The following is a 25712-nucleotide window of genomic DNA, read 5'->3' as shown; positions in this document are numbered from 1 at the left end:
TGACTAGTGACTACCTTACTGGACAGTGCAGAATTATCAAACGTTTCCGTCATTCACACGAAGTTATGTTGTTATATTGGACGGTACGGCTCCCAGTACTTAATAGCACTCATATAGCACTTAGAATATATTGCCTTGGATTGTCATTATTTATTTACTATCTTAGCTCACCTACTAAATTGTAAAATTGTATAAGGAATTATGTGATCAAGTGTTACATATATTTATCTTCCACAGTGCCTTACACCAAGTAAGTACTTAGCAAATATGTAGTGAGTGAATAAAGGAATAAGTATCTGATTGATTTCTGTGTTCATATTATGAAATGGAAAGAAGCAATTAGAGCTGGAAGGGACCAAATTGCTTAAATAACTGTTTCCAATCTTGCAGGTACAAGAATGCTTGAAAGTCATGTGTTCTTTGTGCTACACCTAGAAGTTGGGTATACTTAGCTCCATATAAACTAGGAACATATTTTTTCTACTATAAACTATAAATGAACCATGTATATGTAGTATGCTTCATTTAGGGTGCCTAGTTGTAATCAACAGAAACCAATTCTAGCAATTTAGGTGGAAAAGATATTTGCTAAAGGATATTGGATAGGTCACAGAATCTTTAGGAAGATTGGAGATCCTGTGCCAGAGGTTAGGAACGTTGTCCCAAAACATACTGCGGAACTAATCCTAGCGAACTAACGCCGCTGCTTGGCGCAGATAACACAGCTTACACTATTGTCAACCTTCGATGTTGAATCACTACGTACTGTTATAGGACCTTCCTGGAAATTCTGTATTGCGGCCAGCATCCTCATTAGAATGGGAGCCTGTGGTGTCTCAGCTTCTTTGCTTCTCTAGCTTCAGATTCAAAGTTTGAGGTAGTAGTGTCTAATCCTCAGTAGCAGAACCTCAGTCATTGTTCATGCCCTATCTGCCAGGCAGGCTGGAAAAATGATGCCCCCAAATTTTAGCATCTACAATTGAAGGATGGGGTTTTTTTTCTCATACGTAGGAAAAGGGTTCAAATGCTAGTGACCCAAACCATTAAGAAATATCGACTTAGTAATATAAAATAATTACCAGGGGAAAACCCCTTAAACTTAGCCTAATTACCTATTTTTAATATTTTTAAATACTAGTTTGCTATTGGGTTATTCTCCTCTTTGCTTGATAACCATAAGCAAATAGGAAAAGGGGGAAAATCTATGAAAGAAGGCTGAGATAAAGACTATTGCTCTCTTACTTTTAACTTTTTCTATAGATTTGGCTACCCAAATATCCATGCACACTCTTATTTTCCATACAGATCATAGTCGGTCTCTCCCTAGAAAGACAACCTTAAAATGCCATTCATTTACTGCATGCAAATTGAAATCTAGGATGTTTGAATGATGTGTAGCTGTCTTCCTTATATCCAGATGGGGCTTTTCATGTTATAGTGACCTGTAAACCTAAAGGTAAGTCATCTGTTTACAATACATTCAATTTAAACGGTAGAGTAGCAACAGGATAATGAAAATCAAAATTCTCATATAGAAGAGAGAATAGGAAATACAAAGCAATGAATTGTCCACAAGAGTGATCAAATCCCACTTGGAAGGAATGGCAAAGATTGACAGTACAATATGTTCCTTGGTTTATTTATCTGACAACCTTGGTTCTGTTTTCTGGAAAAGTATTTCTTTGTCTTTATTCTTCATTGACCACAAAGATTTGCATTGAAAACGAGGCTGTATACTATTCATTGCCTGCTTCTTGCTAGTGCACATTGGGAAACTCAGTAGTTACTTTAAGAGTTGAACAGACTTGGGGGGCCTGGGTGGCTCAGTCAGTTGAGTGTCCAACTTCAGCTCAGGTCATGATCTCGCGGTCTGTGAGTTCGAGCCCTGCGTCGGGCTCTGTGCTGACAGCTCAGAGCCTGGAGCCTGTTTCAGATTCTGTGTCTCCCTCTCTCTCTCTGCCCCTCCCCCACTCATGCTCGCTCGCGCTCTCTCTCTCTCTCTCTCTCTCTCTCTGTCAAAAATAAATAAACATAAAAAAAGTTTTTTGTTTTTTTTTTTAAAAGAGTTGAACAGACTTTTCCAACTGGGCTTAGTTTTTCAAAAGTTCAATAGCTGTACAGTCTGTTTAATTCCAGTCAGTTTCAAGTATGAGTAACTTTAACCAAACACCTCATTTGACAAAGATTTTAAGCCTTAAGATTCTGTTCTTTTAGTTTGTAGCCTCTGTGCTCTGCCCACTTCCTTTGCTCTCAAGTTTAATGGCATCTACCTTGATGTCATCTGAAAACAATGGGTTTGTGTGGGAAGGCAACGCCTTAATCCATTTTGGCCAGCAGTCTCTCTCAGCTTTCGAATGGCAAGACCCCACTTATTTATACATAATTTTCTTACTGCAAGTTTAGAATGATTTCACATTATTCCAGTTTTCAAAAAAAGATTTGTATGGCATTTTATAATTTTCGAAACTGTCACATAGATTATAGTATCAGATCTTTATTCATCACTTCTCGGGCCTATTTCTGGGCCGTGTTCTATTTCATTGATCTACTTATCTATTCTTCCACCAATACAATATTGTCTTGATTTCTGTAGTCTTGAAATTTGATGGTGTCAGCCTCCAACTTTATTCTTTGTTTTCAATATTGTATTGACCTTTCTGGGTCTTTTGCCTCTCCATAATAAACTTAAGAATCAGTTTGTCAGAATCTACAAAATAACTTGCTAGCACTTTGATTGGGATTGCATTGTATCTATATACCAATTTGAGAAGAACTAACATCTCAACAATATTAAGCTTTCATATTCACAAACATGGAATATCTTTCCATTTATTTAGGTCTTTGATATAATTCATCAGAGTTTTGTAGTTTTCTTCATATTATACCTAACATTATTTTTTTATATGCTAATATACATGATATTGGTTTTTTTATTTCAAATTCTGTTTAGTCATTGCTGGGATATAGGAAAGAAACTGACTTTTGTATATTAACCTTGTGTTTTACAACTTTGCTATAATTATTTATTAGTCTAGGAGTTTTTATATCTATTTTTTTCAGATTTTCTGCATAAACATTATACTATCTGTGAGCAAAAACAGTTTTATTTCTTCCTTCTCAATCTGTATAATTTGTATTTCTTTTTTTTTTTTAATTTTTTTTTTTTTTTGTGGTCTTATTGCATTAGTTAGAATTTCCAGTATGCTGTTGAAAAGGAGTTAGAGAAAGAACATACTTGCCTTGTATTGAATCTTGGTGGGAGAGCTTTGAGTTTCTCACTATTAAATTTGTTGTTGGCTTTAAATTTTTTATAGAGCTTTTTTATTAACTTGAGAAAGCTCTATTCCTAGATTACTGAGTTTTTATCATGAATACATGTTGGATTTTGTCAGATACTTTTCTGGGTCTACTGATATGATCATGACTTTTTCTTTTCTAACTTGTTTATGTGATATATAACATTAAATAATTTGTGAATACTGAACCAGCATTGCATAACTGAGATAAATCCGACTTCATCATTTGACTTGCTAATATTTTGTTGAAGGTTTTGAGTCTGTTTTCCTGGGAGATATTGGTCTGCAGTTTTTTGTTCTTATAATAGCCCCTTTGTTTTACAGATGAGGATCAAGACACAAAAGAGTCAAGGTCCTTTTTAACTTCACAAATCCATAATTTTTCACTCTATATTTAATACTACTTGCTGTGGCATCATTTGATGAAATCTCCACTTTTTGCTATGGATAGATCCAAAGTGACACGTTGAGAGATAGAAATGCAAATGTATATAATAAGGAATAGCTATTTCTGACACATTTGTTTGAATTTTATCATAAATATCCTTTTTTTTCATCTTTATGGTAATTTTTTAAAGTTCTTAATTTTGATTCCAGTATGGTTAGCACAGAGTGAGTGTTATATTAGTTTCAAGTGCACAATGTAGTGATCCAACAGTTCTATGCATGACTCAATGCTCGTCCTAAGTGTACTCTTTAATCCCCATCACCCCCACCCACCTCCCCTCTGGTAACCATCAGTGTGTTCTCTATAGCTAAGAGTCTGTTGTTCGGTTTTTGTTTTTTTCTTTTTGTTTCTTTGTTTTTTTTTGGTTTTTTTGCCATCACGTTCATGAAGTAAGAATTTAGCAATAAATTAACATTTTCCCATTTTTCATAATAAAACAACAAAGCATGAATTGGTCTGAATCTCAACAATGTTCATAAAACAGTTTATTTTAAGTTAATTTGGACATGCAGTGAGAACATGAGATGAGGTTTCAAGTCACTGGTTACTGTGGAATCAGAAATTAGTGTCCAAAATACTAAATAAGATGGAAGGCAGGCTGCTTTGAGAAATAAGCATAGGCTTTGACATTGCTAGGGTTTGGGTTCAAGTGTAACATGTGTCACTTGCTAGCTGTGTAACTTAGGCAGTTTCCTCAAAAAGAAGATGATAGTGAGAATAACCACCAGGTAACACTCTTATGAGGACTAGAAGCAGGTAGATTTTATATCCAAACATCTCCACATACAAGTAAGTCAAGACACAATAGCTCTTTCTTTCCTTCCTTTGATGTGAATTTAGTAATTGAATTTTTCCCAACTTTTATTGTGAAATATTTTAAACATTCAAAAAGAGCGTAGTAAAGTGAATGATTGACCAATTTTTCTTTGACTTTATCTTCTGGTTTCTTCCCTGCTTCCCTTTCTCTCTCTCTCATGCACACACAGTATGCATTTTTGCTGAGTATTTGAGAGCAAGATAAGATAAGCATGTAGCTCCTAATTTAAAAAAACTACATAAACAATAAAATTAACAAAAAATCTCTATCATCTAATGTCTCTTCCTAATGCAGTTTTTTCAGTTATCCCCAAATTGCATTTTATGGCTTTTTGTTATATTTTTTCCTCAATGCGGGATCTAGTCAAGGCTCATTCATTGCATTTGATTGTTAGGTAGAATCTTAAACAGAACTTTTACCTGTTGTTGTTTTTTTTCCATGATACTAATTATTGAAGAATCCAGACAAAGTTGTCTTAAAGAACATCTAACAATCTGGATTTGTTTGATTGTTATCTCTATTCCCTGTCTTCCCTGTTAACTGGACATTAGATCTAGAGACATGGTTAGTTTCGGTTTAAATGTCACAGGTGAGGGGGCGCCTGGGTGGCTCAGGCTCAAGTCAGTTAAGCACTCGACTCTTGGTTTTGGCTCAGGTCATGATCTCACAGTTCATGAGTTTGAGCCCCACAGGGGGCTCCGCACTGACAGTGCAGAACCTGCTTGGGATTCTCTCCCTCTCCCTCTCTCTCTGCACCCCCCACTCGTGCTCTCACTCTTTCTCTCTCTCTCTCTCTCTCTCACTCAAAATAAGTAAATAAAAACTTAAAAAATTTTTTTAAATCAAATAAAATAAATAAATGTCACAGGTGATATAAACTTTATACATCCATCAGTAGACACATAAGTTTTCTCACTCTTAGGTATGCTCATTTTGATCACTTGGTTTAGAGATGACTGCCACTTTCCTTCTAGGGAGGAGGAGATGTTTTTCCCTTTATAATCTCTGAGGTAATACTTCGGTGCCATGTGAATATCCTATTTCCCCAAAACCTTTATCAAATGATTTTACTTATTTATTTTTTAATTTTTTAAATGTTTATTTCTTTTAGAGAGAGAGAGGGAGACAAAGTGTAAGGGAGGGTCAGAGAGAGAGACACACACACACACACACACACACACAGAATCTGAAGCAGGCTCCAGGCTCTGGGCTGTCAGCATAGAGCCCAATGCCGAGCTCGAACTCACAGACTGTGAGATCGTGACCTGAGCCAAGTTGGATGCTTAACTGACTAACCCAGTCGGGTGTCCCTCATCAAATGATTTTAACATCCAGTACTGATCCTTGCCTGAATCATTACATCAGGAATAGTAATTTTTTTTAATGTTTTTATTTATTTTTGAGAGAGAGAGAGAGAGAGAGAGAGAGAGAGCGAGCGCACCAGCAAGGGAGGGGCAGAGAGAGAGGGCGACACAGAATCCAAAGCAGGCTCCAGGCTTTGAGCTGTGTCAGCACAGAGCCCGACACGGGGCACAAACTCACCAACCGTGAGATCGTGACCTGAGCTGAAGTCAGACACTTAACTGACTGAGCCACCTGGGCACCCTGGGAATACTGATTTTAATTTAATTCTTATCTGAAAGACAGCTGAGCTTTTTAAATAAACTATTTAAAAATATGTATATTAACTTAGTCCCTTTACATTATGCCATATGGTATAAGTTAATTTAGTATTGATAATTTTCATACACTTATTATTATTTACTTATGGCATGAAATATTTTTCTATTTTTCTTTTTTTTTATTTTTTTTATTTTTAAAAAAATTTTTTTTTCAACATTTATTTATTTTTTGGGGGGACAGAGAGAGACAGAGCATGAACGGGGGAGGGGCAGAGAGAGAGGGAGACACAGAATCGGAAACAGGCTCCAGGCTCTGAGCCATCAGCCCAGAGCCTGACGCGGGGCTCGAACTCACGGACCGCGAGATCGTGACCTGGCTGAAGTCGGACGCTTAACTGACTGTGCCACCCAGGCGCCCCTATTTTTCTATTTTTCTATAGATGAGCATTTTCAACTTATTTATTGTTTTTTAAATAAAAATAAGTGGTTTCATTAATGGTATATTTATACTATGGTGAATTCTAGTACTGCATATTAATTTCACATGCAAAGAGCAAACTAAAACGAGTTATGGGTGAAAAAGGATGTCAGAAATTAGAGACATCAAAAAATCTGTCTCTATGAGGAGACTAAGGAGATACGATAACAAAATATAATGTGACATGGATTAGAAGAAAAAATTTAGATTAAAAACCAAGGGGATCTCAGTAAAGCATAGATTTTAGTCAATAGCCATGTATCAGTATTAGTTCATTAATTATAACAAATGTACCATAGCCATGTAAGATGTTAATAATAGGGAAAAATAGGGAAAAAATAGGAAAAATAATACTGGAATTTTCTGTACCATTGTACCAATTTTCCTGTAAATCTAAAGCTATTCTAAAATTAGAAGTTTATTAAAAATTATATTAATGTTTTTAAAATATGAATCTGAAGTTTAAGAACAATGATTAAAATTTCTTTCGGCATACTAATAAGATAAAAGCGATGAAAGCAGTTATAAAAAAAATACCAAATGCAGAGTTTTAATTAAGAGGACTGTATTCAAAGTGATAAATATTTAAATGATGCTGAAAAAAGGAAAAATTTACAAAACTTAGAACCCATTAGTTTCAAGAGAATGGAATACTGTGTTATGGCTAGTGTTTGTGTATCTCCTAGAATTAGTTAGGTTATGCTGTGATAACAAATGTCTCAGAATTATCAGTGGCTTAACTCAAAGAATTCATGTCTCACTCCTTCTGCATGTCCATTGAGTGCCATACTTGTGGCTGTGCTCAGGGACCCAGGTCAGTGGAGGTGCCTGTTGCTATCTGCTTCCACATAGAAGAGGGGGGACATGGTGACTCTCGCTTCACCTGTTGAAGCTTCTGCCCTGAAGTTACAAGGGCCAGTTTTGCCCACATCTCACTGGGCTCAGCAAGTCACATGACCACACCTAACTTCAGAGGTCGGGGGGGGGGGGGGGGGGGGGGGGAAGGTGAATATATTCAAACAGACCTAATGTCTATCGTAATTGTGACTCCTGTTTGTCGCTCACTGTATTGTAGCTATTGACTCCACAACTGTCGTGATAGTTACGACAAAGCTGTTGGAACAAACGTATTTGTGGCAAACTCTGAAGCAATCTTAGAAATCAACTGCTACTTTCTGTTAATTTCTATTATTTTGATTGTTGATGCAGATCCTGGGTTAGCTCAGAAGAAATGATCAGATATTTGCGCCTGTTTTGTTGAGATTTTCAGAGGTTTGAATTGCATGTTATTATAGTAAGAAGCCCTGACACACATAAGTACACAGCTTTTATATGCAATTATAGTACTACTTATGAGTATCCCAGAATTGGAAGTCCTGCAGGTCAAACAGGTAAATAAATCTACCTCCTTCATGTCTTGATATATAATCTGCAGATGGGAAGTTATGTCCACAGGGGCCACCATAGAGGTGGGAGGGAGTGCTGGAGTTAATTCTTAAACTTGAAAGTTGGAGGAGTTGGAGGGGTTAGGTGGAATAAAGTTCTATTTGAAAATCTTCTACTAAAGGGAAACTAGCCGCTCTGGACCTCCGTTTTCTTATCGCTACAATAAAGGGGTACATAAACCACAAAGGTACACTGGATCCCTGAGACAGCTTCTGAAATTCTATGAATTGATAATTTTAGAAATTCTGATTTTTAATGCATTTTTATATTCTCTAAATGTGATGCAAATGGCTTCCCTAAATTATACTCACTCTGGGAAATGGTAATGTTTAATAAAATGGAAAATCAGTGCCTTATTAACGCACATAAATTGTGGCCAAAACTAAAATTAAAGTCAGCTTTTAGAATCTACCAACCTCTCCCACCTGTTTCTATAAATCGTTTCCCACACTAATTGTCAGGAGAATCCTGACTCTACAGTAACCCTGCCTGCAAACAGGAGATGAGACCTTCCAAGGGCTAGGAAGCAGGAATGGGTTCTGTGGACACAAGATTTGGAAAGAAGCCCCCATAACTCTAAGTTCGGCGTTTCATTTTGAGCCTCATCTGGGGCTTAGGAAAGTTTCCAAATCAGTAGCAGGGGGGACCTTTAGTCACTCAAAGGGTTTTCAGATATTATTAGGGGAAACTGACCCTTTGTTGTTTATTTAATCAAGTGGCTTTCTTTGAATACACAGGGTGCCAAGTGAATGAGTCATCAGACTAAGCAGAACAGAATAACAAGGACACCTCCCGTGTTCGGCTTTCTGCCTGTGATGTTTGGCAATTCAAGAACTTGGTTTTTACCTGCAGGCATCTTCTGCAAATGCACTATGGTTCAAAATACCTACCAGAGTGGTTTTAAGGGCTCTACCCCAATATAATCTGGGCCTTAGTCCTATAGTTTGCTATCTGAGTTTTTTTTAATTTTTTTTAAACATTTATTTATTTTTGAGACAGAGAAAGACAGAGCATGAACGGGGGAGGGTCAGAGAGAGAGGGAGACACAGAATCTGAAACAGGCTCCAAGCTCTGAGCCGTCAGCACAGAGCCCGACGCGGGGCTCGAACTCACGGACCGTGAGATCGTGACCTGAGCCGAAGTCGGACGCTTAACCGACTGAGCCACCCAGGCACCCCTACTATGTGAGTATTTTTAAACATCCAAACATAGGCGCATATCTTATATGTATATATGTATATGTATGTAATGTGTATATACACACACACGTATGTATACCTTTAAAAACATTTTTTAATCATGGCTGTTGAGTTCCTATGCATAATTTCAGTTGGTCCACTCCTATGGTCACAATAGGTAATTTTTATAGAGCTTGCCAGTTAGAAGAAAACGTATCTAAAAAATCACCTATTGCTGCCTAACAGTTTTCACAAATTTAACAGCTTAATACAACACTCATGTATTAGTTAATTAATTAGTTAATTCATTAATTAAGTAGTTCATTTGTCAGTTCATTAGTTCTGTAAGCCACACTTCTAGGATGATATGGCTGGGTTTTCTGCTTAGGATATCACATGGCTGGGGCGCCTGGGTGGCTCAGTCAGTTAAGCGGCCGACTGCGGCTCAGGTCACGATCTCGCGGTCCGTGAGTTCGAGCCCCGCGTCGGGCTCTGTGCTGAGAGCTCGGAGTCTGGAGCCTGCTTCAGATTCTGTGTCTCCCTCTCTCTGACCCTCCCCCGTTCATGCTCTGTCTCTCTCTGTCTCAAAAATAAATAAACGTTAAAAAAAAATTAAAAAAAAAAAGGATATCACATGGCTGAAGTCAGGTGTTGGCTGTGCTGAGTTATTGTCTGGAGGCTCTGGGGGAAAACTGCTTTCGGAGACATTCAAGTTGTTGGCCAAATCCAGTTCCTTGCAGTTGTAGGCCGAGGTCTCGGTGTTCTTGCTGCCTCACAGCAGCTAGAGGCTGCTCACAGGTTCTTTCCACACGATCCCCTCCATCTTGAACCAAAAAGGTGCACTGAATCCTTCGTGTTTCAGATCTCTCGCTGACTCTTCTGAAATTAGCCAAAGAAAGCACTCTGCTTTTAAAAAGGTTCATGTGGGTGTGTTAGGCCCACTCAGATAATTTCCCTATCTTTTTTTTTTTTAAATTCTTTTTAATGTTTATTTATTTTTGAGAGAGACAGAGACAGAGTGTGAACTGTCTGGGGAGGGGCAGAGAGAAGAGGGAGACACAGAATCGGAAGCAGGCTCCAGGCTCCGAACTGTCAGCACAGAGCCCGACACAGGGCTTGAACTCACAGACTGCGAGATCATGACCTGAGCGGAAGTCACATGCTTAACCAACTGAGCCACTCAGGCGCCCCTAATCTCCTTATCTTTAGATCAACTGATTAGTAACCTTAATTACATCTGCAAAGTCCATTTTGCTGTATAAAGTAACATAATCATGGGTCCATCTTAGAGTTCTGGCTACTACATTGACTTCATGTAGACACCAAATCCTCTGTTATCCAGATTCAGTTTTTAGGTTGGCTGACATGACAAAGCTTTTGGAGCATTAAATGTGAATCACCATGATCAATCGTATTTAGGCTAAATTACTTTTATTGTGAATGTGATGCAAAGGATTTGTAATACTGAAAAATACATTTACTTTTTAAATAAGTCTATTGTGTATCAGACATAAAGAGCTATTACAAATGCTCAGTGTATTGCATAGAATTCTTTGATTCCATCAGATGACAATAAGTCGCATTATCTCCTTAATGTATGCTGTTAATCATGGTCTTGGTCATAGACTAATGACACAAACTCATAGACTTTATAGCTAAAAGAGAGCAGAAATAATCTGTCACCCCTGCCCCCATTCCTTGCCATTTTCATAAATGAGGGACCAGAGACTCAGGGAATATGACTCAGAGAAAACCACAGAGTCAGCTAGTTAGTGGTAGAGATTGGCCTAGAAAACATGTTTTCTGATTCCCTACCTGGTAGTCGTAGTAACGACAGTACCATTAATTGAAGATTTTCCGTGTATCAAGCACTTTCCTAAGCACTTTAAATGTATTATTTTTCTTATTTTCACAAAAATCCTATGAGGCAGGCATTATTGTCTCTGCCATTAGACAGGTTGAGAAAACTGAGTCAGAGGGAATAAGTAACTCGCTCGATGTCACCCAGCTTGTATGTGCTTAGGTGGGGGTTCAAAGAGAACCAGTCTGACCCCAGGGCCTGACCCCTTGAGCATGCCCCACTCTTTCTACCTCACCAGCTGCTTCTAACAGGGCCTTCCATGCAGGCTACCCATTGGCTGTATTCTGATAACAAATCAGCAAAAAGCAGAGAATCGGGAGTCAGGGACCTGTGTAGAAACTTTAGTTCTGTCACCTTGTGTAAGCTGCCAGGGCCCATGGACGCTGTGTCTGTAAAATGGGGACTGTTAGAGTTGTTCTACAGAGAATGCAGGTAAAAAGCAGTCTCTGTAAACATGAGGATTACACTCTCATTGTATTGTTCTTTGACAAATGGTCGCTGGTCCTCATCAACCTGTAATAGCAGGTTTTCAAGTTACTCTTATTGTGGTGGAGACCGATATCAAAAGGCTGTGTGTCCTGTAGGAATCTCATTTCCTTTGAAAGTCGTGTTCCTGTACATATCCTCATTCCACGTTTCCAGCTTCACTGAAGGGGTACGTCTCACTTGGAGGTGATATATCTTACGGATGCCACACGGAGAGGCCAGGATCCTAGCCCTTGGCTGGGCTCTTGAACAACAGCCTGGCACCTTCCGTGACTCCAGTTCACCCCTGGACAGAATTGTATGACTTTTAGGTGTAGCCATTTGGGGATCATTGTCAAATGGTCATAAATATTAAATGTATGAGTACCAAGAGTCTCTTCCTCATCCCTACTCTTTTTTAAAAAACATTTTCCCTTTTTTGTGGATATGTGCATTTTTGCTCTACTATTTGAAAGCAAGTTTCAGACAGAACATTTCAGGTCTAAATACTTCCTCATATGTCTATAATGATAAGGAAATTTTTGTAATACATGCCATTATTACTAGGAAAATTAACTATTTTCCTATCCTGTCTAATATCCAATTCATGTTCAGATTTTCCCTATTTGTCCTTAAATTGCTTGTAGAATGTTTTGCTTTCAGTATTTCTTGTTTTATTTTTTCCCAAAAAGAAGTCAAAATATACTCATAGCATTTAATGGTTATATCTCTGTGATATTTTAAAATCTGGACCAATTCCCTGACCTTGTTAGTTTGTTTATTTTAATGATGTTAACTTTTTTTCCCCCCACGATATTAACTTTTTAAAGAGACTAAGCCAATTCTCTTGAACAAAACCCCATGTTCTGGGTTTGTCTATTTTTTTTTTATTGTATCATTTATCTTTTACCCTATCCTTTGTGTTTTTGAAAGCTATAAATTGGTTCTAAAGACGTGATTAGAAACAGGTTGTGTATTTTTGTCTGGAATAACTCGATAGGTGGTACGAGGTACTAGGTATGTTATATCAGGAGGTACATTATGATTGTCCCACTATGAGCGCTACTAAGTTTGATCACTTAATTAGGATGGTGATACATGTCTGGTTTCCCAGTTTTAAAGTACGTGTTTACCTTTCACAAGTAGAACTAAACTATGAAATGATTTTGGGTGGGGGCGCTAATGCGAATATCCTTTCATCTAATGCTGTTAGCATCCATTGATGTGCTTTATCTGAATCATTTATTGCTTTGGAGGTTGCAAATTGGTCATGTAAAATTTTTATCAGTCCTTTTATATTTATTAACTAACATGTCTTTGTAAAGAAGAGACTTCCCTCATCAGTAAGAAGGGATGCTTTAGAATGTCTCATAGTTCATATCAGTACAACATGTTTACCATCGATTTTCTAAAATATCAGCCTTGGATTACGGAACTGAGTTGTAGATCGGTCATAGTTGATATGTGATATAAACTTTTTAGAGCATTTTGATTTACATTAAGATTGAAAGTGGAGAATAGATGAAGTTGAAAGCAGTGTTTCAAAATGGTGAGCAAATATTCTAAGAGGCGTGGTGAGAGAAATTTCAAGAAGTTACAGTCAATATCAGCAAATGTTTATCGATCTAAAATGAAATTGTAATAGAGGCGCTAAAAGAGCTTATCGTCCCCCAAAATCTAATGGTATGCATGGTCAGTGTAGATATATATTTAGTTCCAACAAGAAATAAATTAATACAAATAGTTTGGACCGTCACCCTGTTGCCCCACCTTTAGTAATCTCTCCACTACACATTCCTACCACTGGTCTTCAATATGCTTTGGTTATTTGTGCCATCCCTTAACTGCCCATGGTCATTCCTTTCTTCATGCCTTTGTCCATGCCCTTCCCTTGGCCCCAAACACTTCCTTCTTGCCTCTTAGGTCCCAGTGTGCCCGTCTCTCAAGCCCAGCTAAAATCCCACTCTGTCTGTGAAGCTCCTTCCTCCCTGACCTCTCCAAATCACTAGCACACTCTGTCACATCTGTGGTCCCTGACTCAGTTTCCTGTTTGGTCTTCCAATTGGCCGCTCTAAGTAAGTCTCATATTCAAGCTGTTGAAGATGCCTGAGGACATGACTCCAAATTAGAAAGCTCTTTTCAGCTGGTATTACTGGGGGGGGGGGGGGGGGGGGGAGGGTGGTTGTGTTCCCTTTGAGAGTCTCTGAAAGTTACCAACAGATGGGAAACTATATCAGAGAGGCTGTCTCCCTTATTTGGCTTTCTTTGCCCTCTACTATCGATCATTCTACGAAATCAGGTTTTTGTATGAAAGTGGAGGCTGGAATTGAGGTTAACCCATGACCTATTCTTTGGAAATAAAGTCAAGCCCTAATCTTTTCACTATGATCAAAAGAAAGGAAAGGGAAAAAAAAAAAAGACAGGTATAAGTCAACCTTGCCTTTAAATACTACAGATGAAAACAAAGCTTATTTTGTTTTCCTTAGGTTGAAACTTTATGTTCCTCTTGTTACCGATTTGAACACTGCTTTAGATGGAAACAAAACAACAGTATTTTTTTAGTGGCAGTATTTTGTGCTTCTTGAAGACTTTTTAGAATATCTTCATCCCACTCAACCAGACACTGTTTCAAATACCTTTTTTCTCTGTCTCCTTAATGAGAGCACTTTGTGTTTTACGCAGTTCTTTCCACCTGAGGACCTTCACCACGTTGGCTGCTTATGATTTGCTACCAGATGGTGGTGGCACAACTGTCATGCCTCTTGTCTTCTGTCTGTGCAGAAGCCGGCGGTAAAAAGCTCCGGAGCACCGTCCAGCGAAGTACAGAGACGGGCCTGGCTGTGGAAATGAGGAACTGGATGACTCGGCAGGCGAGCCGAGAATCTACGGACGGCAGCATGAACAGCTATAGCTCAGAAGGAAAGTGAGTGAGGCCAGCGTGACGCGCGTCTCTTCCGTGCCTTTGCCTGAGACCATCTTCTGTCTCACTCTCTGCCCTTTCCCAGAAGCTAACTCACACACTCCACAGCGCCACTTTCACGTTCCCTGGCTGATTTGCTGTGAGGAGGACTTCTTTTTTGTTCACCTGCCACTGAGAAATGTGACCCATGTGGCTTTTTATATCAAAGGAGATAGATTTGGGGACAAAGTGTCTTGCTTTAACAGCGAGACGCTAAAATGTGACTGTCACAGCACAGGCACATGAAAGTTTGCCCTCGCTTGACATAATATGGAGAAAGAATAAGACAGAATAAGCCCTCGTGCCACACCACATGAGCAATGCTAATTTTTAAAATCTTGGCTCTTATTACTAAAAATTATAGAATGCCGGATACATACTTAGTTCCACGAAGTAACAAGCAGTTCAGACCGATGTAACGCCACAAAGTAAGCTGGTGAGCCTCTCCTTTATGTAGTTAGCATATAGCTTTTCCTTGAATCAGCTGTATCTGAGATATTTTCAAAGCATTTGTCAAGATTGTGTAGCCCTGTCACCCACAAATTGATGATAATTAGCAACTGCGGATCCAGAGATGGGTGTGTTAAAGGACACCACTAGACGAAGGTGGCGTTTGCTGACTCCACTCTGTCATCACCACGGAGCATCAGATGTTCAGACAACGTGCGTGTAGCCAGTTCACAGACATGTTACCATAGGAACTGCTGGCCGATTATCGATGATATGCCACAGGGAACGTTTGTGTAGCAAGATCATATAAAATACAAGAGATATGTATGGTCTCCATACCTTTTTAAATAAGGTTATATGGGATACTTATAGAAACATCAAAATATTTGGATTAACTGTATTGGGAATTAAGGCTGGCAGCAGAAATAGATTTGATATTCATCAAGGAAGTCTTAGATGGAGAATGAAGTGGAAAATGTGCATTGCAGAGTGCTGTGATAGATACTGTTAGGGACACAAAAATATCCAGACTGGGGCCTCTGGCACCCCAGCTGTTTATATAATATTGGGAAAATGGGATGAATACTCATAAACTCATTCAATAAATATTTTCATGCCTTCCAGGGCTCTAGGCACTGTGCTGAGTAAGGGATATAATTCATACAAGGGAGCCAAAATCAGTCGTTAAGACCATGGGCTTTAGAACCACCCAGGCTTAAGTTCTCATCTGTTTCTTGATACTGTAGAAACTTGGGCAAGTTTTTCTCAGCTTCGTTTGAATTAACTGAGCTTAACAAGTATTCATTAAGTGCTTACAATATTCTAGACATGGTTCTAGGTGCTGGAGATACAGAATAAAATAAAACGAAAAACAAACCCTACCCTCACCAAATTTACAGTCAATAGATAAGATGCACAAAAAATAAGCAAAGTTGTTAAAATATATATATATATATATATATATATATATATATATATAGAAAATTAGTAAAGCATATAGTAGATTAGATAATGTAAGTGCTAAGGAGAAGAAAGAAAGGAAGAGAGACGACAGAGGGTAAGCGTAGGTTTTTTGTAAGGTAGACAGGGAAAAGGACATATTTGAGTAAAGATTTGAAGGATATGGACATTTGAGGGAAAAACATTGCAGGCTGAAGCAGTGCTGAGGCCCTGAGGCAGCATTCGCCTGGCATCAGCAGTGGGAAGGACAGCGCGGCAGACTAAGGGCAGGAGTAGTAACAGACTAGGAATTAAGACAGTGGGGGCAGGGTGGACAGCTCAGATGGTCTTTATATATCGTTGTGAGGACTTTGCTCTTACCCTGAGAGGGATTAGAAACCAGTAGAGGACTTGAGCAGAGTCCTGATATCATCTGACTTTCATTTTAACAGATCACTCTGATTGCTATGGAGGTGGAAAGTAAATTTGGCCACAGAGAGATCATTCCGAAGGCTGTTCAGTAACACCAACGATAGAAAATAATGGCTTAGACCACAGTGGTATCATTAGTGAGGACAGATTCTGGATGTATTTTGACAGTAGAGCCAATAAGAGTTAATTGATATATTTGATGTAAGTGATGAGAGAAAGGGGGTGTATTCGTTTGCTAGGGCTGCCCTAACAAAATACCAAAGATTGGATAATTTAAACAACAGAAATTCATTTTCTTAGAGTTCTGGAGGCTAGAAGTCCAAGGTCAAGGTGTTATCAGGTTTGGTTTCTCCTGAGGCCTCTCTCCTTGACTTGCAGATGGCCTCCTCCTCAGCATGTGCTTACATGGTATTTCTTCTATGCATGCATACCCCTGATGTCTCTTCTTATTGTTCTTCTCCTTCTTTTTAATGTTTTTATTTATTTACGTATTTGGAGAGAGAGAGTGAGTACAGGCAGGGGAAGAACAGAGAGAGAGGGAGAGAGAGAATCCTAAGCAGGCTTTGTACTGTCAGCACAAAGCTCGATGTGGGGCTTGAACCCATGAACCACGAGATCATGACCTGAGCCACGATCAAGAGTCAGACGTTTAACCTGCTGAGCGCCCCTGATGTCTCTTCTTCTTATAAGGAGTTGACTCTAACGCTATCTTCAATTTCTTTTTTCTTGTTCTCTCTTGAAACTCTATTCAGTTTTTCCTTGCTCTCTTGCTTGCTTGCTTTATTTTTCTCCATTCTACTTCTTCTTACATGGATACCAGCCATATTAGATTAGGGCCCTGCCCTCATGACCTCATTTAACCTTAATTACCTCTTTAAGGGCCCAGTCTCCCAACTATGTCTTACTGAGGGTTAAGGCTTCAACATATGCATTGGTTGGGGGTGGGGGGTGGGGGGGGCACAGCTCAGTCCATAACAAAAAGGAAAGACTTACCCCAAGCTGGGCAATTGAAAGAATGAACTTGCTATTTAAGATGAGTATTCCCTAAGGGGTGCCTGGGTGGCTCAGTCCGTTAAGCTTCAGGCTTCAGCTCAGGGAATGATTTCATGGTTTGTGAGTTCAAGCCCCATATCAGGCTTTCTGCTGTCAGTCTGTCAGTGCAGAGCCTGCTTCACATCTTCTGTCCCCCTCTCTGTCTGCCCCTCCCCAGCTCACACATGCATGTGCGCTCTCTCTCTCTCTCTCTCTCTCTCTCTCAAAAACAAATAAAAACATTAAAAAAATAAAAGATGAGAATCTCCTGAGAAGAACAGAATTTGGCTTTTTGTTTGGGACAAATTAAGTATCAGTTGTCTGTTAGACATCCAAGCAGGTCTGTAGACAGCGCAGATCAAATGCATGTCTGTGGTCCTAGCTGGAGATGTCAATCTAGGCCATATCAGCATAGATGGCATTTAAAACCATGAAACTTCATGAGATTACCAAGGAGATTGGGGCATGCAGAAAAAAATAAGTCAAAGGATCGAGCTCCCAATATTTCATGGTAAGACCAGTGAAGGAGACTGAAGCAGAGTGGCCAAAGGGGAAAATCAGAGGACTAGAGGATCTGGGAAGCAAAGTGGACAAAATGTTTCAAGGAAGAGGGAGGGCTTGATTGTGCTAGATGACGCTAATGTGTTACATTAGACAAGTACTAACAATTGGGCTTACCACTGTGGCCCTTAGGTCACCTTGGTCAGAGAAATTTTGGTAGAGTGGAGAAAAATAAAGCAAGCAAGAGAGCAAGGAAAAACTGAATAGAGTTTCAAGAAAGAACAAGAAAAAAGAAATTGAAGATAGCGATAGAGTCAACTCCCCCAAGGAGTTTTGAGTAGAGAAATGGGGTGATAGGTAGCAGCAGAAGAAGTGGAGTGAGGAAAGGGATTTTTTTTGAGAGAGAGAGAGAGAAAGCATGAGTGAGTGAGGGGCAGAGGGAGAAAGAGAGAGAGAGAGTGGAGTGCAGAGCATAGAGTGGGACTCGAACTCATCTGAAGTGGGACTTGAGCTCACGTGATGTGGGGCCCGAACTCACAAACTGTGAGATCATGACCTGAGCCAAAGTTGGATGCTTAACCGACCAAGCCACCCAAGTGCCCCTTTTTTTCTCTTTCTTTTTCTTCTTCTTCTTCTTCTTCTTCTTCTTCTTCTTCTTCTTCTTCTTCTTTTTGAAAGGGATTTTTTTTTTTAAGGTAGAAGATTTTTTTTTTTTAAGGTGGAAGAATAACAATATGTTCGTGTACTGATGGGAATGATCTGGAGTTTCATCTGTAAAACAGGTTAGATATTAAAATCGATCTCCTAGTAGCTAAGAGGATTCAATACAACAATGCCTGTTGTGGAGTAAGTGCTCAGCAGGTGCTCGGTGTTACTGCTAGAAATCACAGTCCATGTCCTCTAGACAAGGAAGAGAAAGACACACACACAGCAGCCTGCAATCCAGTGTGACAGGTGCTTCTGGTGACACACATGGGCTGCTACAGAAGAAGAAAGGAAGAGCCATGGGAGGTGGATCTGGGTGTTGGGATCCAATTAATATAAGTAGGAAAATAGTGGCAGTAACAGAAGGGGGCAAGAGGGAAACCCGAGCTGCCTGAGAGTAAATGGGTTGAGGGTTTAATCTCATGTGTTCTTTTGCTTTTAGTCTGATCTTCCCTGGCGTCCGCCTGGCCTCCGATAGCCAATTCAGTGATTTTCTGGATGGCCTTGGCCCTGCCCAGCTAGTGGGGCGTCAGACTCTGGCTACACCTGCAATGGGTAAGAATTTCTGTCTTGTGATTTTATTGATTCTCTTCTGGATTATTGAAAATTACATTCTCTGACTTCATAGAGTCTTGAACAGTATTGTCAACAGGAATAAGTATTTTTATTTTACCAATAAAAATTTTTAACCAATTTTTCCACTTCATTTAAATATGCTTTTTAAAGTAAGATAACATTGGGGCACCTGAGTGGCTCAGTCAGTTAAGCGTCCGACTTTGGCTCAGGTCATGATCTCACAGTTCGTGAGTTTGAGCCCGCGTTGGGCTCTGGGCTGACAGCTCAGAGCCTGGAACCCGCTTCAGATTCTGTGTCTCCATCTGTCTGCACCTCCGCTGCTTGCCCTCTGTCTCTCACATTGTCTCAAAAATAAATAAACATTAAAAAATAGAAAATAAAAAAACAAAGTAAGATATCATTGATACATTTTTAAATATAGTTGAATTTTGGAAACTATATGGGAAATGACGGAATGATCTAAAACCAAGGTCTTTGGACACAAGCATTTTTCTTACTGCATTTGTACACTAAGGCCTGTCTGTTTCTTCCTCATATGCCATTAGGTGACATTCAGGTAGGAATGATGGACAAAAAGGGACAATTGGAGGTGGAAATCATTCGGGCTCGTGGCCTTGTTGTAAAACCAGGTTCCAAGACACTGCCAGGTAATAAAAGAAGACATGCTTCTATTATTTGCAATCCATTACTTTTCAATTCAGAGACTTTGTTTTTGATTAGACGCTGAAAACCTGGTTTTCAGATAATTAAGGATACTAGTAATAAGGGAGTCTGTTATCTGTACTAGTCTGTGTGTTGATCCTAAGTGAGCGTTCAATTAGAGTGGTCTGGTAGGGCTAATATAAGTTGTTAAATAAGTACATGTGTAGTAGAAACCATTGCAAAATAAAAACTACCACACTTAGATAATTTATTTTGTACAACATGTACATAAGAAGTTCTTTTTCTGATTAGCTGGTATTTTGTGTTATTCTTTACTTTCTCTGGAGCTTCAAAATTCTCCTTAGGAATTCTTAAAGTCCTGAAATTAGAATAAAAACAGATACAGGTTGCCAAAGTAGCAAAAGCCTTTGTATATAGGACATTCTAATTAGAAAACTTTTACTTTCTGTATTGTACAAAGAAAGAGAGGCACCATTGTCAGTTTTTATTGTGCCGTCACGTATTTCATACTGAAATGTCATCATCTAAGGTGCTTGGGGCCGTGAAAAATGACACAGACTCCAGAGACATCGTGCAGAGATGTACGGAACGTGAGATCTGTTATGTAGAACAATTAGTAAAGATTCTGAAACTTGGTTTGTCACCTCAGCACCTCCACTGATTGAACTGTAATTTTGAATTTCTTGACTTTCCTTCCTATCCTTCCAGAAATTCTAAATTATAATGTGTATTACCTATTGTACAACCTTGCAGGAGCGATTAAGTCAATTGTGTTTATAAAAGTCTTGGAGCTAGTCAACCCACTCTGCTATAAAGAATATCATAATTTGTACGTGCACGAAAATGCTTTTATTTTTTTTATTTTTTTATTTTTTATAATTTTTTAGAAATTTTTTAAATGTTTATTTTTGACAAAGAGAGAGAGAGACAGAGACAGAGAGAGAATGAGCAGGGGAGGGGCAGAGAGAGAGAGAGAGACAGACAGACAGACAGAATCCGAAGCAGGCTCCAGGCTCTGAGCTGTCAGCACAGAGTCTGATGTGGGGCTCGAACTCACAGACCGTGAGATCATGACCTGAGCCGAAGTTGGACGCTCAACCTACTGAGCCACCCAGGCGCCCCTGAAAATGCTTTTATGAAGAGTCAGACACATCTCAAGCCATGGAATTCATAATTAGTTGACTCTTCCCAGCTAATGTGAACATATTACATCAAGCCCCACCGCTATCTTGTACCCACACCACCATCAATAAATAAATCTTTTGGGGCATCTGGGTGGCTCAGTCGGTTGTGTCAGACTTCGGCTCAGGTCATGATCTTATGGTCCGTGAGTTCAGCCCCGCGTCGGGCTCTGTGCTGACAGCTCAGAGCCTGGTGCCTGCTTCAGATTCTGTGTGTGTCTCTCTCTCTGCCCCTCCCCTGTTCATGCTCTGTCTCTCTCTGTCGAAAATAAACAAACATTAACCAAAAAATAAAAACAAACAAACAAACAAACCCCTTGGAATAATAAATAAATGACTTTTATTTATAAAATTTATATTATATTATTATATAAACTATAGTATTTATATTATAATTTATTTCTAAAACAATATATAGCTTCTAGCACATTTAGTTAGATTTAAGTCCTGACAGATGAAAGACTGAACAAGACATCTCTCCTGAATATTGTTAGGGACTAGAAGCAGTTCACCTTATTTAATACAGTGTTTATATCTATGTAACCACTTGATGGTATAATAGTAACAACTCAGAGTAGCCTCTGAGTTAATATTGCCTAAAACTACTTGAATGGCAGTTTTATAATAAATAAACAAACAAACACCTATTCTTTATCTAATGATTTTGACACAGTGTGGAAAGACTGGTGACTTTTGATTGCTGGCTCTTTCAGCCTAAAGTAAAGCTGTTGTAGATGTCACGTGCAAGTTGAGTATTTCATAACCATGGCTCATCGCTTAACTCTCCCCTCTATGTTTTCTTTCTCAAGCACCATATGTAAAGGTGTATCTGTTAGATAATGGAGTCTGCATAGCCAAAAAGAAAACAAAGGTGGCAAGAAAAACGCTGGAACCCCTTTACCAGCAGCTATTATCTTTTGAAGAAAGTCCCCAAGGGAAGGTTTTACAGGTATTTACTGAATTGTTTATCCCCTACATAAGAAAGTATTTTCATGGAGTCAAACCTTGCACCCCCATATCTTCTTATTGCATTCTTTTCAGTTGCCCACACTCGAAATTCTTGGAAGCGTCCCAACAGTGGTTGGTGCTATAAAGCCACAGATGCTGTTGTTTCTTTCACAGTGAACTAGAGACTTGCAAAGCCCCATCATACACAGACTCCGATCTCCCTGGACTGCTTATGATCGTAACACTCGAGTACACTTGTCCTCATGTACCTTTGGGTTCTAGTAGTTAAAAACAACTATCCCAGCAATTAAAATACAACTCTTTAACTTAACGTTTGATATCCACACAGTAACTCAATGTATTTTAGTTTACGAGTTTTCACGTACATAATTATACTGACATTACTCTCCTTTGTATTTTGCCAACAGATCATTGTCTGGGGAGATTATGGCCGCATGGATCACAAATCCTTTATGGGAGTGGCCCAGATACTTTTAGATGAACTGGAGCTATCCAATATGGTGATTGGATGGTTCAAACTTTTCCCTCCTTCCTCCCTAGTAGATCCAACCTTGGCCCCTCTGACAAGAAGAGCTTCCCAATCATCTCTGGAAAGTTCAACCGGACCTTCTTACTCTCGTTCATAGCAGCTGTAAAACTGTTGTCATAGCAACCAGCGTTACAAAAAAATAAAAAAAAAATCACAGGTCGCAAACCCTGGTAACACTGCATGCTTAATGTTGTGTCTTCTGAGCCTGTTTCTAGGGATACAAAGCGATCCTGTGTTCTCAGAGGAAGTTGCACACATTGTGCCCTAAAGATGGCCCTCAGGTGAAAGAGCAGTTATGAAGAACTATCAGGTTTGGAGTTCAATAACACTCGAGTTTTGGTCCAATCTGAAGCCATGGATTAATCTCAAAGAATCAGTCAGTTTCATGCAACAAAAGCCCTTTTCAATGGCACCTTTATATTTTTATCGTTCCTTTTTCTTCATTTCTCTGACCCCAAAGCCCTGTTACGCCACAGAAATGGAGCTATACAGTCATTAAGCCATGTTACAGGTCAAGGAGTGAAGTCCTAGGAAGCATCAGGTGAAAAGCAAGAGACCAAAGAAGTGGTCCGGGACAGACGTCAGCCCTCCTCTGGAGTGTGACCAGCAGCGGCCAGTCCTGCGTGAACAGTGGCAGACTCAGAGCTCCGGCGGGCACGCCATTCACTAATGCCACGATGTGTTGGACTCTGAAAAACAAAATTCTGTGGCTACACTGTACTGAATGAAATTAAACTTTTTTTGCATGGACACAGATTAGCTGAATACTTAAATTATTTTCTTGGGGCTGCAACTTGCAAAAAAAAAAAAAAAAAAAGAATAAAAATCAGCCATTTTCAACAATTTATATTATTTTTAAAAGTAAATTTCACTATTGCATGGTTTTAAAAAGGGGAGAGAACGCAGCGGGGTGGTACAAAGAGACACCATGTTTATTCTTTAAACTGATCATAGTCTGTGTTTTGGCAGACATTACAAATGAGAATACTTTCTAGAAGATACTTAAAATTCTCTTTATGTGACAAATAAGCATAATATATTCAATTTATTTCCGTGTCAAATATACAAATCTTATGAAGTTCAATATGTGCAAATTGTTCGCATCTTTCTTCCTCTTCTCTGTCTTACTTTTCCTCTTCGCTCTTTTAATCTTTTGTTTTCTTTCTCCCTACCAGAGTGATTATGCTAAAAGATTGCAAGTTTTTGACCTGATACTCCCTACGCCCCATGTTTGACTCAGATGCTTCTGAATTTATGAATTTCTCAAGGGGGGGGGGGGGAAACTAAGAGCTTTCTTTATTTCAAGCATGTTGGAAAGGATTTTGCAACATGACTTGGGAGTACATTGAAGTAAGTCAGCATGTATTTGATAAAGAAGATATTTGAACTTTTGCAATTTATTGTACAGTGCATGGTACTTTTATTTTCACCTTCAAAGTTCAGTTTACAGGAAAACCCTACAATCATGTGGCCATTGTAATGTCTAATAAATTTGTTTTTAGCACCAGCATTATTCATACAGGGGTTAAAGTATTATTTCTAGAAGGTCTTAGGTTTTGTTTTTTAATTAATTAAAGCAATTTCTTTAGCCAATTTCCATTTACTATGTGAATAGAAACACTGCTAAAAATTTGGAGCCTGAAACACAGGGCTGTTTATTAATTCATTTTTCTGTAGTAAAATACAATTTTTCACAAATTATATTTCTAAAGAAATATAGTAAACATAAATATGCAACAAATAATTTTAAAGCTCCAATTTTTAGGTGACTCAAAGAAAGTCAATCTGCCTATTAATAGTTCTTTCATGCCATCACCAAAAGTCTACACCACAAATCCCCTAGGTCAAACCCCTGCCTTTGGTTTTACAGACAGTTATTACCATTGGGTGGTGCTGCAAGGTCGAATTTCTCTTAAGTTTCCCTATTGAGAGGAGAAGTCACTGGTTAATGTAACAAACCACCCACACTTTCTGTTTCTTTATGTACACTTTGATAATGCATTCTTACAGGTCGATTTCAATTTCTTACCGTAACTTTTGAAATCCACATACATACCAGTTAAGGCCATGCACAAAAATTGCTTTCTTCTTCTTCTTCTTTTTTTTTTTTTCCTTTCTAAATTCCATGCTGACCATTAAAAACTATCATGCTTGATATGGTGCAAAAGTTAAAATGAGTATCACTAAAAATGCCTTCTCTTTATGTGGTGCAATATGAAATACACCGAGACTGTGTCTTGACATTCTGAGATCTACGATGGACCCAGGTAAAGTTGTTAAAAGAACGAATGAAACTTTATGGAAATAATTTAGACACTTGTGTACCAGCAGCAATTGATTTAATAGACCTATAGTGTCTATACTCTCCCGTAGAATAAACGTTTACCATTTTCCTGATACTAAGATGCAGTCACATAATCTTTTGTGCATATTCCTATATAAATTATTTCTGATTTTAATAAGAAGGACATGACTGTATGGGATATTTGTACATACTTGTCATTATGCAGTATTTATTTAAAAGTTGGTGTATTTTTTTTTTTTTTTTTAATTTTCACATGTCTGCACCTCAACTTGTGGTTTAGTCATGTAAATAGCACTATTCCAGTGACCATTGCTGCCCTGTACATAGTATGTTTTCAAAGTAAAGGGAATTCCAGTTGGGAAAAAAAAAAAAAAAAGGGCAGATTAGTCCTGTAATGAACACCAACTAATGTAAATCAAATTCATTCTGGTGATGGTATTTAACACTTTAAATAAAACATTTTCTTTACAGACGTTGTATGCACGGCTTTCTCTGGCTTCCCTTCTCCCCATCCCCAAGCGTGGTGCAGCTTTCCCTGAACTCATGCATCATTTCAAGACAACAAAATAATTTTATTTTCCTTCTCCGTGCCAGAAACAGATTGCTGGTCTTAGCAAATAGCCCTCAGTAGAGCATGTCTCCAAAGAGCCAAAGGATTTCTGCTCACATCATTAAAAAATTGCTGCTTTAAAAAAAACAAACAAAACATTGTTATTCTATGGTGGGGGAAAGGTGGTTGTTCCAGACTGAAGTGCTTTCTGGTTAAATGACTCAGCAGCTCACAGAGTCTGTGAGTAAACTGAGATTTCTGAGTCAGCGTCACCTCCACGGATGGCAGAGTCCTGAAGAATCACAAGAGG

General features: G+C 38.8%; 1 protein-coding gene across 50 annotated transcripts in view; it reads left to right on the top strand.

Annotated features, from left to right (window-relative positions):
• RIMS2 (regulating synaptic membrane exocytosis 2) overlaps positions 1–25322 on the top strand; it is a 614335-nt gene extending 589013 nt beyond the window's left edge. For all 50 annotated transcript variants that reach the window (XM_086695440.1, XM_086695424.1, XM_086695433.1 and 47 more), the window contains 5 exons: positions 14393–14534; positions 19072–19184; positions 19751–19852; positions 21859–21998; positions 22426–25322. In XM_086695440.1, the coding sequence (XP_086551566.1) occupies positions 14393–14534; positions 19072–19184; positions 19751–19852; positions 21859–21998; positions 22426–22644 (716 nt within the window). In that variant the 3' untranslated portion in view covers positions 22645–25322. The remainder of the gene's footprint in view (positions 1–14392; positions 14535–19071; positions 19185–19750; positions 19853–21858; positions 21999–22425) is intronic.
• Positions 25323–25712: the final 390 nt, after the last annotated feature.

Source organism: Puma concolor, chromosome F2 (assembly GCF_028749965.1).
Source record: "Puma concolor isolate L17-30 chromosome F2, mPumCon1.1.hap2, whole genome shotgun sequence".
NCBI classification, from domain to species: Eukaryota; Metazoa; Chordata; class Mammalia; order Carnivora; family Felidae; genus Puma; species Puma concolor.
This window is presented reverse-complemented; position numbering and strand designations above follow the sequence as displayed.